General features: G+C 37.7%; 1 protein-coding gene across 1 annotated transcript in view; it reads right to left on the reverse strand.

Moving 5' to 3' along the window:
• Window positions 1-21,862, reverse strand: part of rxfp2l (relaxin family peptide receptor 2, like) — a 51,298-nt gene that overhangs the window by 24,468 nt on the left and 4,968 nt on the right. The window contains exons 2-5 of the mRNA XM_015351286.2: window positions 15,326-15,472; window positions 13,637-13,708; window positions 8,031-8,136; window positions 3,138-3,209 (exon numbers count right to left, since the gene is read on the reverse strand). Coding sequence (XP_015206772.1) covers window positions 3,138-3,209; window positions 8,031-8,136; window positions 13,637-13,708; window positions 15,326-15,472 — 397 coding nt within the window. The remainder of the gene's footprint in view (window positions 1-3,137; window positions 3,210-8,030; window positions 8,137-13,636; window positions 13,709-15,325; window positions 15,473-21,862) is intronic.

The raw sequence follows: 21,862 nt of genomic DNA on the forward strand, positions 1-21,862 counted from the left end.
GCTGTGAGTGTAGCTTGCAGTGCTTCCGGGATGTGTGTCACAAAAGCACAATCATTAGCATACTGAAGTTCAAGGATGTGTTCTGATCCTAGCTTAGTGGCAGCTTGGAATCTCCTAATATTGAAGAGATTCCCATCCAACTAAAGATCTAAAACACCCTACTCTATTCTACAATGTGCTTGTGCAGGAATGATGTAACACATAGGAGGAAGATTTTAAACCTGACAGATACAAGCATGCAGTCCTGTCTTATCTCAATACCAACTTTAATAGACTACGACCCCTGCCACCAGCAGTCATTTTAACCATCATAAAATTGACGGAAGAATCATCACATTTTCCAATGGTTTGTATCATTTTTTTAGTGTTTTGTGCAGGGCCAAGTGCCTGGCCTGAGACAGTAAGACAGTGGTCATTCATGACCACTGTCTTAAATATTTAGAATCTGCGCATGCATTTATCACTGTAGAAGATTGTTTGCATGCTCTTGTGCAATTTACATTACACGTATGCCGAAAAAGCAAGTTGATTGATTCTTACAGTGTTGCTTCTATGGAGCATTCTTCTTTCTTTCTCAGGTGCAAAGTCCACTCCTGCATCCAAGGCAGTATACCTTTTAGTCTCCATAAAGCCCGCCATTTTGAGACTTCGACATTCAATTGCAAGTCTATCTGGCTCTCTCGACTTCGATGCAGATTAGTATTCCTCCCAAATGCATCGCCCACTCCTTATAAAAAGTGTGTTATAAAAGTAGTAGACATGCTGTCATCATTCTTTTTCTGTTGTAGCATCTACAGTAAAGCTCACCACATATGCATACTAGGGAGTCCACACCTTACAGCGCTTATCAAGATGCAAAGATGCACATGGAGGACTAGAGCCTATTGGAGGAGTGGAAAGCCTCTGTATACAACATGGGGATGCTCTGTTCCAGCCCCATGGGTGAGGATCTATTTCTTCGATGGCTTCTGGAGTGGGGTATCTTAGGGAACCTCAAGAATATCTGGTTCATTGAGGGGCCATGATTGATCCCTTTGTTATGAAGGTGGTTGGAAAGTGGTACAGGTTACACTTCTACAGTCCAATGGGCCCTTTCTTTGGTGTAAGACAGATCTCCCTGAGACAACACGGACCTCCGCCAGAATGTCTGTCCGTTTTTATATACTAATTTTTACAGATGCATTGCACCTTTCTGTAAGTTGTGGTGGGGCTACATTCCATCTTGAAGCATGTGGTCAACTCCTGATTGGTGCTGCCTCATCCTTCTTCTGTGACTGCATGAGTATATCTGCTCCCATGAGGTAACAAATGCATTCCATCTGAAAGAGAACATGGCATTGGTGTTGCAACCTTGGTTCCCTGAAATGAAATGCAGTCATTTCTATTTTCTTTCACCTTAATCTGCCTCAACTGCAAAACTTCTGGCAAGAATGCCTCACATTCCCCCAGCATTAAATGAAAAAGGGTAGAAGGCACAGTAGAAGTGTACGGCTTTGGTATACATGCTTAGTGTGAGGTCAGAGATGTAGTAATGGCTGCATAATTTTTCAGGAAATGAAAGTTGTAACAACAACTCTATGTTCTCCATAATGTGAGAATTATATATCGTGAAAACAAAGGTAGGTAGATTTCATAAAATAATCCATGTTTATTGCAGAAACTAAATCTCTGTTAAAAACTAATTTCTAAAACATGCAACAATCCACTTGAAAATTAAGGTAGAAAGACATACAAAAGTGTAGTTTGTTGTACTGATAAAGATAGCTTATACAGTGTACATACTGTATACAGTATACTTATTCAACTTTAGATTTTAGTGTAAGTACAGACACAAAAAGCAGACGGATTTTACAAAGTAATTTGTATTAGTGTCCCCTTAATGTTTTAAAATTCACCATTTAAGTCAATTTTTTAAATTTGGAATCTTGGCTTACCACTGGCACTCATACGATGTGAAACCATGAAGTGGTCATTCTTTGAAACATATCAAAACATTTTAAACACCGTGAGCTCCAAGCATTAGGAAAGGAGCTACAGTATTGGAGGAAGAATTGACTCAGCTCTGATAACACTGCAAGCCATGTGGGGGTCTGGGTGCTTGACAAATCAATGATATGGTGGTATGTTTGAACAAAATCCATAGTGTTGGTTTTTATATTAAACTTTTCTATGGGAAATCTTGGTCAGTCAACAAACAACATAGCACAGCCCAGTTTTGTGTCTTGAAATCACTTGAAACCGGCATGTTTCCGTTGAATCGGACAGGATTAAAAAACTCAGTAGATTATATGAGTTCCTTCTTTTTCATTACTGCTGATGGCAGAGATGAAAAGAACAAAACATTGAACTTGACTTTCAAACTTGTTTGTTGTAAACTTGGCTGGAAAAACAGCTTCTAAACAAAAAAAGCATAGTGGTTAGATTAACATTTCTTTCTTCTCTTGTTCATTGCATATCTAGTTCTTATTTTAGACTGTTGAACTATTCAGCACTTTTAGGATTTGCTGCAAATATCGGAAAGGATTAATGGAGTACACTTATGAGAGTGACACCTTTTAAACCAATTTCATGTTTTAGTGAAAAGAATGCTGGCTAAATGCAGTTTATTTTCAGTTTATTTAAGCATTATAAAATATTTTTATCAGAGCTAAATATTATACATTATAATAAAAATGGGTATGGCACACTACATTATACTTTATCACCAGAAAAATCCATATATTTGACCTTTTTCCAAGTATTATAATTTCTCTATTGCTTTTTTTCTATTCTATTGGACTTATTTAAAATGTTTGTTAAAGACTTCTTTAAAGGAAATGTATTTATTATAAGTTATTATCTATCATGATTGTAAAAATAATTGTATTTAAATTTGCATATTCTGCAATACCACCTGTTGGGCATGTAACACATTACATTTTCACAGCTAATCACATGGTAATAGCTCTTATCTATCTAAGGAGTCTTCACACTTTGCCCTGCAAAGTGCAACTGCATTAAATTCTAAGCAGATTATAATTCTACAGTAGGATACTGTGGAAATATGAGCAGCACTTCACAAAAGTGAATTGCAAACAACAAATTCCACAGAAAGATACAAAGTAAATTGGTCAAGAATTTAGAATAGTTATACTTACAGTTTCTCCAGATTTCTGTATCTGATAAACAAATCAGCTGATAAAGATGTTATTTGATTGTTGTTCAGCTCTCTAGGGAAGAAAAGGACATTTTAAGTACCTAACACCTAAGGTACAGTATGTGGTATAATTAAATGACATGATTACTAAATATATATTGTTTTCAATGACATTTTCAAGAATAATTTTTACATGTATTATATTATGCATTAATTCTGTCCAAGAATTATTTCAAGAATTTCAAGATTCTATTTTCTTTGCAACAAGAGAAGTTTTGTCTAAGCTTCAAATTGTGTGATTGATGAACGAGAAAGTACGACTGAACCTTTTACCACACCACTGAATATCAAAGGACATTGAGCTTAACAGCTCCAGTACATCTGGAGACATCCAGACATCTGGTCTGTGGTTGGACCAGAGTTTTGAGACATGCATTTCCAGAAAGTCCAACTGCAACATGAAGCAAAATATGGAATCCTTTCCTTTTCTTACAACACAATACATCATGGACACAAAGCCATCTGTCTGAGTTTTGACAAGGCTGTGACCTGATACAGCATTCCATTTCCATTTTTAAATTCCATCAGGACAAGTGCCTGACCAGTGTATAATTTGGTTTAGTATACCTTCACATTGTACTGTTCGCAAATAAAGTTTTTATTCCAACCCAGTGTGTTTAATAAAGATAACCTCATGGTAATACTTATGTACTTGTCTTTCAATTGTATGAATAATGGTGTGTTATATTGGTTTAACTACTAACCATCACCACGTTTTACTCTTTTGCTATTATTTCTTTTTTAATTCTTTTCCTGTATGATTGATCAGTGATCATATATATCACAGCAACTTTAATCATATATACACTATTGTCACCTTTTATATTGTTCATGCACATTTTATAGTACTATTGATAAAAAAGTGTATGTTGTGTCTAAGTGTACTGTACGTGCCAAAAACATTTTGATTGATAACTAGTGATCATAAAGCACTCCCTAAGTGAGGAATTTAATGCTCTAATTTCTCATTTTTTCAGTAAATCCAATCCATCATCACTGCACCTGTATTCAAGTAAGTTATACTTGGTAAAAAAGATACAAGAGTTTCTTTGGCAGTTCCTTGTGCAACTGTGTATAGTTCAAGTCATAGAGATTTCAAGAAAAACTTGAAATTCAATGCAAAAGACAGATATGAAAAGTCCCATATAATAATTTGATTAAAACTATTAACAAAAAGTGTTGTTCAGTATTGGGTTCTAGAGGTCAGATCCCAAGATACTTTAACATATGTGAAGCAACTTGAAAACTGTTCAAAATAATTGCACAACTAACAACAAAACAGCTGAACGCTCACATCTAGTCATGGAAAAGTGGAATATTCATGCTGAAGGGGTTCATTTTAATTACATCTCCTAGCAAACACTGTCTGTTTTCAACTGTGACAATCTGGCACAGAACCCCATGCCAACTGGCCCCTGTTATAGATAACAGTTCCTGAGCCAGCAGGCCACTGTTACGCTGAACTATTATAATAAATAAACTGGGATTATACAAAGAATTTGCAGCAGTAAAACAATATATTTATTTTGTGTAGCTACTGTAAGAAGGTGGCCAATTTGGTGTAATGGGTTGATTAATACTGAAGGTGGGACAGTGGTCAGTGTGCCTGCCTCGCAGATGATCATATGGGGAAGCTTTCAAAGCAGTTTGCATATCATCCCAAAGTTCTCAGGTTTTTTTCCAATTGCTCCCGTTTTCTGGTTTGTTTCCATCCATTTACATTTTTATTGCGCTTAAAAATTATCCACTTTTGTGATAAATCATGTCATTTCTTAAATTAAATTTAAGAAACTCTGCATAAATTATACAGACATGGGGAAAAAGTGTACAAATAGAATTGCTTGCTTGATTTTGTTAAAAACTTTTTTCCATGACATTCTGTTTTATAATTCTTGGCTTAATCCTCCAGAAATGTCTTAAAATAGCACAGTACCCAGTAAGGCTCATTAGTGTTTCATGGGGAGTGTGATCATTTTCAAGAAGACATAGTTAAGCAGGACATGCACAGCATGATAGTATTTCTGATCATGCCCCACTCAATATTATGGAATATGATAATTCTAGCGCAGCATACAGTATATATTACACTACTTTAAATTTCAATGTCAGTGTACTGTAATATAGTATTCATTTTGAGTTGCCATATTAGTTAAGTAAAATGTTTGCAAAGTGCTTAGACTGGAAGCTTTCAGTTTTTACCAACTGCTCTGCTTTTGAGAGGTATGTACAGTACTACCGGAAAGAATTAAGCACATCTCAGTTCTTCTCATCTTGGAGTGGTTAAAATTAATATTGCAGAAACGTGTCAGTCGACAAACAACAGTATTTCTTTCATTATCCCAAGTATTTAATAATGTTATTCCAGCAACTGAATTTATTTAATCTCAGCCGACTGTTTTAATTTTGTTATGAAAACACTTAATTAAGTGTACAATAAGCACCATGGGAAATATTTCTATTGTAACTAAAAGTACATTGAATGTATGGCCTCAAGATACTTTTATTGTCAGTGAATAGAGAATACATAAGCATGTACGTATGGTGCTTTGCCTTAGGGGTCTGAAATTTCCAAGCTTGTTAGAAATAGTGGATTAAGAGGAGTTTGCAGTTTTCTTTCTTTCGTCTCAGCTTCATTTCTGATGTGCATATTTCCAGTGTCATTTGTAGGGGTTTCATTCTTTTCAAAGTTAAATACATTTCATTTACTGTATAACTGGTCTAGAAAGAGGCAGAGCACAGTTAATTTGTGAGAAACCAGGCTCACATTTGGTTAACACTTCAGTTTAAGGCAAATTTATGCTCACATTCTGTATGGTGCATATTTTGACACAGCTGGGGTAAGTGAAGTTCAAGCAGAGAATAAAATATATTTTTTATTATATTAAAACAGCTCAACACTCAGTAATATTGTTTTTTGAATTTCAATTTCACTATGTGTGACAATGTCTGTCTTCTATTTGTCTTATCACCCAAATAAAAGAAAACCCTATCTACTATCAAGGCTTTAGGCTCAAACAAAACAGAGGGACCAGCAAGGCCTTTCCCTGGCCCAAAAATACAACAAACTAAATGTCTGTGGGTGGCCCAAGTACTGCTTGAAATGCAAGTGATATGACTATCATTCTACTGAATTTAGTGCTTGTGCTTCCTGATTTGTTAATTTTTTGCCCCCAATTCCCACATTTGTAATCTCACTGAGTGCATGAGAGTAGTTGCTAGCCCTCTTTATACCCAGACTCTTTATTTAATCCTAAGAAACACAAAGCACTAGTTCCCAACACTCAAGTTAAGAATGAGCGGGTTACTGTAGAAAAAATTGTACCTTACTGGGGAGTCACTTCTGAAAGAGCAAAAGATACTAGCTGATAACAGACCTTGCTGCCAGCAAGGACCTGCGGTCTATCTGCCTTGATGATGTTATAATCAAGGAATGGACAATACCTCTTAGTGGTGGTAGTCTTTACACTCTGCCCCTGACTGCAAAACTGGATGCAATGAATGAAGCAAAGGATGGTGCATCCAGAAACCTCACATCCTAACTCCAGAAGACAGCTCTGAATGGAGAGCCTCACACTGTCATGCCTTTACACCAGAGAAGACACCTGACTGTTTCCATCTGCTTTCTGTTGCTGCATTGCCAGAGGGATGAGGAACAAGAAGGTAGTCCATCTTACAACCCTGTCCCTTCCTCTAGATCCAAGCATCACCTTGAGCTCATATGGTCAAATACCTGTTTCCGTACTGTATTACCGGTGAACCACAACTTTTAGGAGCCAAAACGTATTGCCCTGGAAAATGGCTGCCAGAATTCAGGATGACTCCTGTCTCTAGCACCAGTGTCATGTCTGCAGGAAGCACTTGGCCCAAGGTGAGACATTTAATGGGACTATGGAGTTTGAGACGTCAAGTTTCAAAGGTCAGTGAAGCCTAATGAATTGGATACAAAAAGTGGCCAGCTTTTTTATGTGTTTTGATGATGGCCTGCTGGCAGCCATAGGGAGATACAGCTTGCCAAAAGTTTCACAACTCTCTTGCAGGATGGTGGAGAAAGACAGGTGAGTGGCTAATCAAGTTTTGCTGCAAATACTTGCCACAGACATAAAAACCTCTCACAAACACAGAGTAGAGCAGAGAATCAACAGACCATTACTGTCAATTAACTGACTCCCATTTCACTCAGACAGCATGTAGAATTGGCATAGCCTTCCAACCTCTATTTAATGAAATGGTTTATCATATATTTCATATGCCCGTTTTTATCATCTTTATACTCTTGCTCTATCTTATTTTTGCAGAAAGTTATTGATTTGCATCATTTAAGTCAAATTGAGTTTCTAAGTGCAAAATTCATCTCACTTCCTATAATGATTATCTAATGAGTTTTGAGTTTAGAGTGCCTACAGGGATGTCTAGAGCATCCCTATTAAACTCCATTTTAGGAGCCACAAAGATCTTATTACTTATAAACTATTACTTATTAGTTCTTTACCAGAGTCAGGAGTGAGTGAGATATAGTATAAGGGCTACAGTACCGCCTTACTAGACAGTAACTAATAAAGACATTACTTTCACTGTGATAAACATATTATTATTATTAGTAGTAGTAGTAGTAGTAGTAGTAGTAGTAAATAAGTAGTAGTATTTACTTTTATTATTTATCATTTACTGTTATTATAGTACATAATAATACTACATACTGTATTAGATTATACTAGATTATAAATATATTTTATTTAGTGCAGCAATCCACTGATGTCATTAACTACGACTGTTAATCAGTGTGTGAAATATATTGTTCAAAAGTTCCAAGTGGGATTTCTAAGATTGTACTCACAGTGCAGTAATATTAGAAGAGACTGCAGGCACGCTGTTAAGGTCTCTGTTGTTGCAATCCACTTTTCTGCCCTCACACTGGCATTCTTCAGGATATACATCCAACACTGTAGGGTCAGGTTATACAAAAGTTCAATTTTTCAGCTGTAATTGAGTATGCATTTCTCTCTATACCATAGGCAACAATGAACAAAAAATATATATGTACTTCTAAAGAAGGTTAAAACCATTGTTACTTCTATTTGAATCCCAGTGACTCTAATTGAATCTAATTGCTTTTACCCTGTCAACTATTATTTGTGTTACTCCCTCTTCACTTTCATAAACCATAGATATAAATGACTTGGTGAATTTTAAGAAAACATACCTTTTAGATGCATGATAAAAAAAAAATGTTATTTTTTATTTGAAAATACATTTAGAGAAACCATAAGTTATATTTGTATGGCATTCAATTTGTTACTGCAGTATATGGCGAATATACTTTTGAATTTATATGGTATTGTCAACCAGAGTGCTCAAATTGTTTTTGTTTTTACGTTTATACAGTGCCTTGCAAAAGTATTCAGAATACTGAAATTACGAAATCCTGAATTTGCATTTTTTTAAACATAATATTTTTTTTCAAAAACTGAAGAGGTGAAGGTCAGACTAAAGGCATCTAATGGTAAGATTAGTTATAGAAAATCAGCAAAAACAAAATTGAAAAAATGAAATATCCTGAATGCATAAGTATTCAGACCCACGTACTCCATATTTGATGGAAGCACCTTTGGCAGCAAGTCAGTCATTTTGATTAAGACTCTAATAACTTTGCACATCGGCTTGAGACAATACTTTTCCAGTTCTAATTTGGCAGATTTGCTCAAGCTCTCTTAAGTTGCTTGGGGATTGCTTATGGACAGCATTTTTGAAGTTTGTTCACAGATTCTCAATAGGACTCAAGTCAGCACTTTGACTGGGGCACTCAAGGACACCACTTTTAACTCTTTAGTAGACTGAAACAGTTTTTATTTTCTAGCATTTGCCTGTACAGTACTTTGCTTTGTCTAATTTTTCTTCAATCCCAACAAGCTTCCCAGACCACCACGATCTGTTACAGGGATGGTGTGGACTGGGTGATATACTGTACTCTGCTGGTAATGCTATACAATTACACCAAAAGGTTGGAATAAATAATGGGTGTGGAAGGCACCATGTGTCAGGGTCTTTATGGATGTTGATTGCATTAATGGGCCAGTCTCACCATAATTTTGATGCGGTTTCAATTCATATCCTCCATGTTTCCCTCTTAACACAGGAGACAATTACCACACCATTCACGGACAATGTGTGGGGTTGCAAACAGTTTTGGCTGGACCTGTGATCAAGAGTGATCAAGAGTGGGGCTCTAAGAAAGAACAGGGTGCAATTAAACCATGCATGGTTACACTTGACATAATTTACATTTCCTTATCAAACCCTAGGCAGTTAGCCATTCTTAAACCCTGAAACATCACAGGGACACTTTCAGTCCCCGAGGGCATCAAGTGCTCTTATTAAGAAGGCTTAAAAAGCCTCAGTCAAAATGTAACAAGGGCCACTTTGGAAGAAGGAATTGAAGAGGACAAAGACACCAGGGACTTTACAGGGAGCAGCTGAGGAAGGCATCATCTTCCTCCCCCCTGCCTGATATTGAGCTCAGATAAATTAAGGGGAGCATGAGAGAACCGCATTCTTTAGGATGGCCAGAACTGGAGAAGATGCCTGAGAACCACCAAAGGACTATACTGAGTTTCTTCCCTTTCTTCCAATATGATGGAAGGAAGTACACCAGGTCACTGACTGGAGCTGGTTGTGGTGCAAATTGCTTCTTAACTTCTCCTTTGGGACATTGGTTTTGGTAATTGGGGTTAATGGCGTTTCTTTATACTGTTCTGCCAGTAAGTGCCTATTGTGGATAAGTTGTATTATGTGTTCTGTGTGTTGCGCAGGCAGTTATAGAAATTATTGTGTTACGAGGATAATTTTTTTGTGTGATGGGTATTATGATAGACAGCATATTGTAACGCAACGGGGGCTCAGGCGGGCGCCCTTGCCGCATTTGGTCGGCCCAAAGTATAGGTGGCTCGAACCCGGGACTTCCGCGTCTCTCTGCAGCGACCTAGCCCCGTGAGCTAAAGAGAGATCTCTCCACAGCCCAGTAGCTGTGGTCCTGCTATCACAGGGAAGGGCGGTGACGTCACCCGCTCTGGTACGCCGGCTCTTACACACACTGCTTGTCGGCCGTAAGCGTTACACTCTCCCCCGCTTAAATCGCCGTCCCCGGCGAAGGGTTATCCCGCCCCGCTCTGACACCAATGTAACGCAACGGGGGCTCAGGCGGGCGCCCTTGCCGCATTTGGTCGGCCCAAAGTATAGGTGGCACGAACCCGGGACTTCCGCGTCTCTCTGCAGCGACCTAGCCCCGTGAGCTAAAGAGAGATCTCTCCACAGCCCAGTAGCTGTGGTCCTGCTATCACAGGGAAGGGCGGTGACGTCACCCGCTCTGGTACGCCGGCTCTTACACACACTGCTTGTCGGCCGTAAGCGTTACAATATGATACGGTAACTGTCTTGTCTGGTTTGTGGATGCAATGGTAATTCTGGGAAATAAACAGAACCTGTGGCTAGGAAGTAAGGGGCCTTGGACCTTTTTTTAATTGCAAGATGGCAAAGTAATGTACAGAGCATGAGTAATTCATGCTTGAGGGGTCACCTACCGTAACAAATGTAAAGGCAAAGCAAAATGTTAGAAATAAATATTAAAGTCTCTGAATATCCCTGTGAGCACATTCTTCCAAGTAATCAAGAAATGGAAGGTAAATCATACCACTCAAACAATACAAGGTAATGGAAGGCACTGTGGGGCTAATTGCAACTTTGAGAGTGCTACAGAGTTGAAACACACACATAGGGGAAAAATGCATCAGGCAACAATATTGTAACGCAACGGGGGCTCTGGCGGGCGCCCTTGCCGCATTGCAACGGGGGCTCTGGCGGGCGCCCTTGCCGCATTAGGTTGGCCCCGCACCGTCCGGGGCTCGAACACGGGACTCCCGCGTCTCTCTACCGCGACCCAGCCCCGTGAGCTAAAAAGAGATCTTTCTACAGCCCAGTAGCTGTAGTCCTGCTATCACAGGGAAGGGCGGTGACATCACCTGCTCTGGTATGCCGGCTCTTACACAGTGCCTGTCGGCCGTAAGCGTTACAATATCCCTATCCCTAACACTTCACAAAACTAGCTTATGTGGCAAGGTGTCAAGAATTAATTCATTACTAAAAATAAACCACATTCAAGACTGCATGGAGTTTGCAACATTGCATTTAAGTGATACTGTAAACATATGCCAACGGATTTCTGTTCTGACGGAAAATAATTTAAACCTCTCGTATTTTATGCAAGTTGACTGGTATAATCCCAACACAACATACAGTATTACCTGGTCAACTCTACCCCTACCCTCAAGCATGGTGGTGGCAGCACTAAGTTATGTCACGCATTCCACATGCACTCACACTGTCAGGCATTGCACACGCTCTCAAAAACGGCGTCACATTCCCCCGCGGACCCACTTAAACAGACGCTCACGCCGCAACTAATCTTCCTATCGCCTATCACTCCCATCAATACTTTAACCCTGCTCTTTTCCCTTCCCATCACTCACTATTTCGGATTCTCCCTGGAGCGCCTTAGTACGTGTACCCACCTTCCAAAGCTTGTTCTATTCCTTCCTTCGCCCGCTAGTTTCTGAGTTGGTTGCCTCGCTGTATTGTCTCTACCGTCTACCCGGTCTTGACTATCGCCTGCCCTTTGGATTTCGGATATTAGGACTTTTTTTGGTAGCCTTTTCTTTTAGGATTTCCTATTACTGCTCAGGGAATAAGCCTACTTCAGCCCTGCACTGGGTCCTTATTTTCAGCATTCAGAATTGCTAACAAGTTATGAGTTTGCTTCTCATTTTATTTCCGTATGTAAATTATCTCTTCAGCAGGAAAATAACCCAAGACACGTGATAAAACTATACTGTTTTAACAAGGATAAATTAAAAGGATGTACTGTAGGTGAGTTAGACAAAGTCTTTACTTGACAAAATCTGTAAAAAGACTTGAAGAATGTCCATCAACAATCCATAGTGAACTTGGCAGAGCTTGCGCAAGCCTGCGAAAAAGCATGGATGAAAATTGCAGTGTACCAAGTTGCTAAACTTATTCAAAAAGACTCACGACTATAATTACTGCAAAACAGTAACCACATAAGGTTAGTGCTTATGCAATCAACATAGTTTATCATTTTCTTTGTATTTGTGCTGACATGTAACTTACTGTATGGTACTCAGTCTGAGCATTCATGATTTGATTAAAAATATTCATGTAAAATTGTATACTTCATTTATAATTGAGCAAAATGAGACAAAATTAGGAAATGGTAGTATTTTTGCAAGGCATGGTACTGTATACTGTATACAGTACTAAAGTATATAAGAGTATACTTGTTCTCAGGATTTAGTTTACCCATCTATTAGATTAATACACTTTTTAAATAAACTAATCGGAATTAAGATATTGTTTTTGAAACGTTTGTGTGAAAAACAAATTATTCAGTTGCCACCGCACATAGAAAATCCTTACCATTATTATATGGATTATTAATAATGGAAAATCAGTTAAGATGGGTGAAAAAAAAACACTTAGTCACATCAGTCTCCAGAATTCATCACCTCACTTGATGTACAGTATTCAAAAAATGTAACAATGTGTGTGAAAAAAATCAAATAATGTGAAATAAATCAAATGTTTTGTGTTCATTTTGATTTTTCCATTTTTTTCTCTCTTAACAGTCTGTTGCAATTTTAAGTCAAAAGGCAACTACATGCGTTTTTGATTTATCTTCCATGAACACAATAATAGTAGGTATTTTTACAAGACCCTTGCTCAGGTATAATCCTATTAGTACTTTAATACATCTAATGCCTAAGTCTTCTGAATGTAATTATTACTTGTATGTTATCTTTTATGTCAAAGATTACTAATTGTACAGTATGTGACATTGAAACTGCTAGTTAATTTCCTCTTCCTACTTACTAAGTTCTTCCTGATAGAAAAAGTGAGGCACAAAATCATTTTCTTCCATCCAAATTAAATTGATGCTCAGCACCGTGGAATACAGCATGCTCAGAATTCAAAACAGAATAGATAAAAGTATTGACAGACAGGTCCACACATCAATATTAAAACGTGGGCAAATGCTCTCTGAACGTAAAGTACTTTAATCTTTGTGAAAGTGCTTTAATCTTTAAGAGCAATTTTTTTATACAAATCCTCATCTGAGTAAAGTAGGATTGGGGGAGGGGCGAAGCTGAGATCATCCAGCACATTGTTTGTGATCTGAATTTTACTATTTGCCACAGGTTTTAGCCTTGACAGCACAAAACCTACTGTTAAACCACAGCAAACAATCGCACCACACAGAATTTTATTTTTCTCTCCTGGCTATGCCCCCTCCCCCACCACATAGAAGAACAAATTGCTTTAGTTTAGAGAAAAAGATGAATTTGAGCAATACACCAAAGGGATTCTTTTACTTACAGCACTCTTTTGCTTCCTCAAATTTGTTCTTTGAAAGAGCATCAAAAAGATGAGGCCATCCGCTGTTATCAACTATAAAGAAAACAAAATGCAAAAAATTCAAAAAAACTCCCGGTTATGGAAAAAGTCTCTTTCCTTGTTCTCATTATAAGTACTTATTTCTATCCGTCTGTCCATTTTCTAGGCACTTTATCCAATACGATGTCTTGGGGATACTGGTACCTTCCCCAGCAAGCAAAATGTGTAAGGTACGATACACCCTGGATGGGCTACCAGTCTATCACAGGGCACACACAGACACAAACATGTACACATTGACAGCAGGTCTGATTTTCCCAGAAGCCAATTAACCTACCTGTTTTTGAACTGTGAGAGGAAACTGGAGCACACAGATTAACCCACGCAAACATGAGGAGAACGTACAAACTCCCTGCAGATAGCACCCCAGGTCTGGAATTAAACCCAGGGCCCAAGTGCTGCGACGCAGTAATACTAACACGTATACCACTGTGCTGCCCGAAGTAAAATTTTGTTCTGAAAAAATACTTAAAGAACAAAAATGACTTTGTATTTAAAGAATATTTTGAATTACCTTATTTCTGTGTGTTTCATCTGCTTTAGTTTAATTCCTTTTTACCAATTTCTGACTTTTCATTTGGCCCTAAATTTGTCAGTTCTTCTATTTTACTTTCCCCTTTCACCTCATCCTCTCTTTTTCCTCCTTTTGCAATAATCTTTGGGCAAAGTATCAATTTCTTTGCACTGCAGTCCTCCGCTAATGCTTTTGTAAATCCCAAATTCTAGGTTCATTAAAGTTGGATGATGGTTCTTACAGGTTTCCTACAGAGGGACTCCGAGAAATGGCAAAGGACAGTTCTTTGAACTCCAGTGTCTGACACCATTTATTTTGGCAATAACACCCTGTCCTTTTAATCCTACTTTTTGAATTCCTTCCTTATGCCTTTCTTTTTACATCATGTGAGAGTCACGTTGACTACATTGCCTTATGTGCGTACTTGAAAGCATTAAAAAACAACAGAAAATGAAGTAGTAAACTTCACCCACTGACCCGGTGCTGTGCTTCATAGAGAGTTTTAAACTCAGTTTTAAGTTTTAAGCACACAGTATGGTAGCAATTCAATACTTTTGAACAAAAACAAAATAGTCAACAGTCATTAGTAGCACATGTGAGTCACTAAGAATTAGAATTATAGCCAAGCTGGCTTTCATACCAGCATTAACTAACATAGTACGGTCTGTTGCACATAATTATGATTTCTGTATGTGCTCTGAAATTTATACTGCAGGTGTCTTGAATTGCTTGAAAATGTTGCTAAGGTATGAGCTGTCTGCTTTGTCTCAAAAATCTTTTCCACTAGGAGCTGTTTCTTCCACACCGTATAAGGTAGACAATTTTCCACCTATGTTAGCACAGGAAAGACATCAATCTCCTACCCTGCGTTGCCCCATTCATCTCCAGCTAACAACACAATTATTTATTTTAATAAATTTTACTTAGGTGACAAGTCAGCGCTGAAGGGAAATATCTTTCTATCAGATATCTTGTGTCAGATATCCATGTTGGAATTCTCTGGCTTCCTGAAATGTGCAACAGTTGACATTTCAGACCCTAGACAGCTGAAATCAACAAAAGCTTCTCCTTTATCCAAAGCAACAAAGATGACTCACCACAGTTGTCCTCATCGGCTCCATTAGCACAGTCCTGTACTCCATTGCATTGTCTCAGCTGAGGCAGGCACACTGAGAGGTTTCCACAGGGAAAATGACCCAGAGGGCAAGCTTCAGTGCCAGGATAGGCCTGAGTAACTGTAGATTCTATAAAAAAAATACTAAAACATTTCTTATTCTAGAACAAAGAGGTCTGTCCCCTCGGTTTCATCATGACATTAAGTAAACACACTGTTTTGATGTATCAGCCATTATGTAACATTTAACTAAAGCAGTCCCAGAAAAGCCCTTAAAAATGGTGGTTACTAACAAAATATATTTGAATGATAATCATCTTAAATGACAGCGGTTACAATTCTCGAATAAATGAAATTGGCAAAGGACATATTGATAGATAAATAATACAATGGCTCATTAATTATATGTGTACAAATCTTTTTTTATCTTATCTGGTCTATGTGAGAATACCATATACAGTATATAATACAGACATTTGTTTTCCTGCTGTGAATGCAATGTAAAATGTTCAATTTAATTAAAAGATTAACAACAAGATGTGGTAATGGAATACAATTAAATACTTTAAATTAATTTGATCTTTTCCAATATATAGTATTTGCTAAAAAAGTAACTTAGTGTAATACCACAGTTCATTCTGAAAAATGTCTGTAAGGCTGGAAACAAATAAACAGTATATCTCAAGGGCTGACTACTGCTACAAACAGTAATACAAATCGAATACAATACATATACAGTACATAATCCTGCTCTGCATACAGTAGGAAAAAACAGATAAAGAAAATCTTGTCAAAATTCTGTTAAACATGCTCGTGAGTTAGAGAGAGGTGGCTTCAGAAGAAAGCCGCCTAGCGTATTAATTAAAGACAAAAAGGTTAAAAAGAGACACACCTGGTTTATAATTGGCACTAAGAGGAATGAGATTCCACATGAGGGAAAGACTAACAACATAAAAATCATCTGAGTGGAATCAGACAATCCCACAGATTAGTTGGATGGTGTATAAAAACAGCCAGGAGGAAAGGGGTATTAATCTATGTCTAGATTCTAGCATAAGAGTAATGGTAAGGAGGGCTCCAGAGGAAATAGACAAAGTTTATACAGTAGGCTTATGTGGCTGGGTGTAGGAAATAGACAAAGTTTAAACAGTAGGCCTATGTGGCTGGGTGTGCAAAAGAAGCTTGTAGAAAATAAAGTTTAGACTGTAATGGTTGAGTGGTGACTCTCTGAATAAGGATCTGTGCCTGTGACTGGGAGATTGCCGGTTCAAATCCCATGGCCAGCAGAGGAATCCTACTCTGTTGGGCCCCTAAGCAAGGCCTTTAACCCCAGCTGTTCCAGGGGTGCTGACCCTATACTCTGACCCCAAGCTTCTCTCCCTGTCTGTGTGTCTCATGGAGAGCTAGCTGGAGTATGTGAAAATATTATTTCCTATTGCAAGAAATTGTGTAAGGCTAATAAAGTTATATCTTATCGTAATGAAGGTCAACACGAGTCCTGCTTGGTCCTGCTTAAGGCAACAAAAATTTAAACCTGCAGGACTGCAATAATTGTGGTTAAGACGCTGGTGATGTTACCATGTTATCAAACGCATTCCCACATTAAACATCAGTAGTTTTCCCAGCCAATTTAATGTGACACGGAGCAAACCAATGCCCCCAGAGCCATTTAAACAAACATCTGGTGTGTGAAAAGCTCTTATCTTGTCTTTACAAATGTTCATGCAATTGGTGTAAAGTCACATACAGTACAGTAGCTGTTTATCTCCCACTGGCAAAAACACAATGCAGCACATCCTGAGTGTTGCTGCTATTGTTCTCTGTGACTCCGTGACATCTAAAGGAGAAAAAACTTGTGATATATTTCAGCTGGTTTTCGAGCTAAAGAACTGTCAGTGAGCTTAAGACATTTCATATTGATATGATCAAACAATCATTTACAACATGTGGAAATCAGTGTACATTATCGGACATCTGGGGCATTGTCCTACACTGATTATGTAACAGACTCAATTACAAAATCCTTTAAAGAGCCAACCAGTCCTGTCTGTGATGTGAAAAAATGCCATGAGCTAACCTGGTCTTGACATAAGAGGTAGCAATTTAAATTTTAGTTAAGTACTGTAGGTAATTGTCATCAATAATTACCAACAAATGATTTCCCTATCAAGCCTTTCTTCTTTTTGGCACTTGCAAAGTTGAACGATATATGGAAATACATTTTGTCATTCTGTTATCAGATCCACTATCACACAGTGAATTAATCAGCATGACAAGTGTGTCAGAGAAATTAGCCAGAGATGGTACACAGTTCCCTTTGAATCCTAAGCCAGGATCATAACTATTATGTAGTCTCAGTTTTATATTTATCCTAAACAGACTTTGATACCCTAATTCCATTTAACCTCTTTATGAGAATTTATTTCTTCTATACTAGATTTTTAAATGATTTTTGTATTGCCACCAAAAACAGCCAACAAACTAACTATCAGCATTACAATTATACTGCCATTGCCAAATGTGTTCCAGAATTGGGATTTGTCTGAAAACTATTACCATGTGCCAGTATCTAGGGGGCTGTCATCCATGTTGCTAGACAGGCAGACTATTGATCTTTGATCATAATATTAGCATACCAACTTGTATGATGTCCAAATGTCTGGACATCATAAAGCTACTCATTAGGTTATTATATATGGCTGATCAGGCATGGTACTAAATTAATGGATTTTACATGCCCAAATTGATTCATATTCTAATATTCCTAGCAGTATAATTTCTAGTACAACTTCCCTCACTCTTTCTGTGTTTTTAAGTATGCACTTAATAAGATAAGATCACTTTATTGGCCATATACAATTTCTTGTATTAGGAATTTGTCTTTTTGCATACCCCAGCTTGCTCAACATGAGACACACAGACAAGCCTGTGGTCAGAGCGTAGGGCCAGCCCTTTATACGGCACCCCTGCAGCAGTTGGGGTTAAGGTCCTTCCTCAGGGAAGTAGGATTCCTCTGCCAGCCATAGGGTTCAAACCAGCAACATTCCAGCCGCGGGTGCAGATCCTTAGCCATAGAGCCACCGCACCGCCTCCATTATTGCTTTTGCATCTTGGAAACTTGCAAAAGCACATTGCTTACCACACCTGTACTGGTACAGTTTGTAATAGAATATTTAGAAATGCAGTCTACTATTGTTACGTTCCACATCCCTCCTCTAGAGGGCGCTCCTACCCCTTTTGGTTATTAAATTTTTTTATTATTTCCTGGTGAGTCTCGTTTGCTTTTTGGTTAAAAGCCTAGCGTCTCTGCAGTTCTGGGTTCAGTATTGGAAGATGGACGCCACAAGGCTTGCCTTTTTTCCGGGTTCTCCGAAGGTGTGCCTTTTCCCCGACGTCCTGACCGCCTGGGTCCAGGATGCAGAGTATCTGGTTCCGACCCGGTTCCCCCTTTTAACAGTTTGTCTTGGATGGATCTCCCGGCTCTTGAATTATGGACTGTGCCTCAACTTCCCTTTTAGATTTCCTTGGACTTGGTTGCTACCTCATTATACCATCCGCAGAGGGTCTTTAATAACGCACTCCATGGGAGTCAAAAGCCGCTTTCGTGACAACTATTGTCACGCCCTCTGCAGCCAGAGGGCGCTCCTTCTCTGTCCTGTCTCTCATTTCCGGTTCTTTGCTGTCCTTCCGGTGTTTCTCTCTCTCTGGGACTATATATTTCCGGGTCTTTCATTCTGCCAGTGCTCAGCATTGACGTTCGGATGTCCTGAAACCCGCCTAGCACCAGGTCGCCCCCACGTCCGCTACCTGAGGGAATTGTTTTCTATGCGGCATTCCCTGAACAGCTGAGCCCGTCTTGCCACTACGCATAGGGTCTTTTATGCTCTCCTGCCATTCCACAGTTCATCCATTCCGACATCCGTGACAACTAAATAGCTTACAGTACAAAGGTACACGTATGTCTCAACATTTAAAAAGGTTTAAATTACTAAAAAAACATTGATAAAACGTGATTAAATTGTTAGTAACTTAAAACTACTAACATATAGTCATTAAGCAAATACGTTCTGAATCTTGTGAATGTCAGATCATGTGTCCTTTGATTTCTCCATGATGCATACACTTGTCTGCTCAAGTAAAGTAATGTAAGGCCATGGTTGAAACCCTCTTGGCATGCAACTCAATGTATTCATTCCCATTCTTACATCAAAAGAAATTTGATTATTTTCTTCCTAATCGTATTTCCCTCATTTACAAATTAAGTTCTAAAAATATCTCTAGCTAAATGTCTAAAAAAAAGACCTTGTTTTGAAAGCTTTCATTTAGACATTAAATTTAGCCCCCCACACATACACGCAATAAACAATGTGGTATAAAATTATAAGATTTAAAAAATAGTTGAAAAAATGTAAATACTGCTGGCATTTCATAGTGTTTGAAAGCAACTTAAATCATCTTAATTGAAGAGAGAATAAGGCCTAGTCTGACAGATATAATTCAGGAAATGCAAAGTAGATGGATTCTGAAGCTAAACAATTTCCTCTCACATTTGACTATTTGATTTCTTTTGTTCTGTTATCATTGTCAGTATGGTTTGAGCAGAATCAAAAACAGTGTTTCTAAGGAATATGGAAACTTATTTTATATGCCCTGGCCATTAAATGTCACCTTCAACTGAGGTATTTAGTGACAAAAACCAGGAGCTGAATATTTACATTTGAGTATTAAAATTATTAGCTTGTGCCTTTTATTCCAGTAAACATGAAACAAAAACACTGTACCAGAGAGAAAGCACCCAAAAGTTATTCAGTATCGCCAAGGTTTCTCACAGATCATGTTAATTTTTATAGGAAAAGGAAGTCTCTACACAACTTTTTGATGACAATATTACTACCTATTGTGGTGAACTTGAATTGGCAATAACCCATTAGTGAGATCTATACACAGGATTTTAATTAGCAAAATATTTTAAAGACACCAATACCCCTGGCTGTGATATAGTATATCGGGTACACAAGTAATTTGCAATTGAAGTGAAACTGCGGGGAGTTATTGAACAGAATTTCCCTAGTGAGGTAAATGAAGATTTGTCTATGTTTTCTTTAATATACATTTGACAAAAAATATTTTCAATCTACTTTGGTAAAGAAATAACTTTTTTTTTATTTAAATGAAAATAAATGAAAAGAACAAATCAATATTTAATGTTTCTTGAAATGCTGATGAAGGTGATAATCGATAACACCAACATATTGATTATGCATGGTCTTACATAGAAAACAACAGCACTGGCATTATGAAACAGAGGAACGTCTCTTTTACACAATAAAAAGTTATAACACATTGAATAATTTTAACAAAAGAAAAATTATTGGCTGAAGTAGAGGACGTCATAGGTATTGTAGAGAAAATCCGCTTAGCTTCGAAGTGTCTCAGTGCATGATGCTGTCAGGTCACATGACTGATGGAAGTAATCCTAGACTACAGTTGCATTTCTGCCACCACTCGTGTGACCTCCCAGCCTCAAGACCCAGCTTCCAGATCTCGTAGACAATCATATAGGTTAGCAATAGCAGAATCTCAACCGTAGGTGTGCAGGGTGCCACAGCAAGGTCTGAAGGTCAAAGTCTACAACGTCACCAGTTGTATATATACAGTATGTTTTTAACACAATACAGGTTCCATACAGCTTTGTCCTTGGAGTGTCATACTTTCTACAAAAGTAATGCAATAGAATCAGTAGAGTTTCTTTGTTCTTTGTATTTATTAAATCTCAGATGAAATCAACAATATATATATACTGTATATACTGTATGTTTTATGCAGCTCTATATACAGTAACAAACACAAGGATTTGGATCAAGTTGTTCATAATGTGAGTCATGTAGCTTTTTCCTGATGCAGACAGCAATATTACTGTATACAGTAACCCATTTACAGTAGAAATAATTGTGCCCACTTCCAAAATTGGAAAAATCCTCATTTTTAATTTACTAGGACAGTGGTTATTATGGTCCTCAGAACTCTCACATCTTTTGTTTGTTTCAACAGAACTCATGTTAACAATTTATTATTTTGGTGTTTTTCTTTTCAGTTCTTCAACATATTGTAAACTTGCATTGAGCTATGCAATATGTGTACAGTACGTTCCATTCTGAAGCTTTTAGAGATAAAGAAAACCTTTAAATGAATCCACTTAAGTTATACCATAAGTGTGTATATAACATATCAATGTGGTGGAAAATAATACATGTGATGTTCTGTTTTTAATGAGATTTTTGGTCAAAAGGACCACTGTATTGTTCACAAGTAACACTATAAAACTGTCTCAGATTGATAAATTAAACCAAAGTATGATAAAAACAAGGGCTACTGCAGAGGCAGAGTAATAGAATTTGAGATTTGTAAGCACAATATACATTGTTTGTATCATAGACTGTGCATTATATTTGTATACAGTATATGTTTTTGAATATTTTGAAAATTCAATTAGAGTCAGTTCTATTAGAGTCAGAACATT

This window comes from Lepisosteus oculatus, chromosome 8 (genome assembly GCF_040954835.1).
Source record: "Lepisosteus oculatus isolate fLepOcu1 chromosome 8, fLepOcu1.hap2, whole genome shotgun sequence".
Taxonomy (NCBI): Eukaryota; Metazoa; Chordata; class Actinopteri; order Semionotiformes; family Lepisosteidae; genus Lepisosteus; species Lepisosteus oculatus.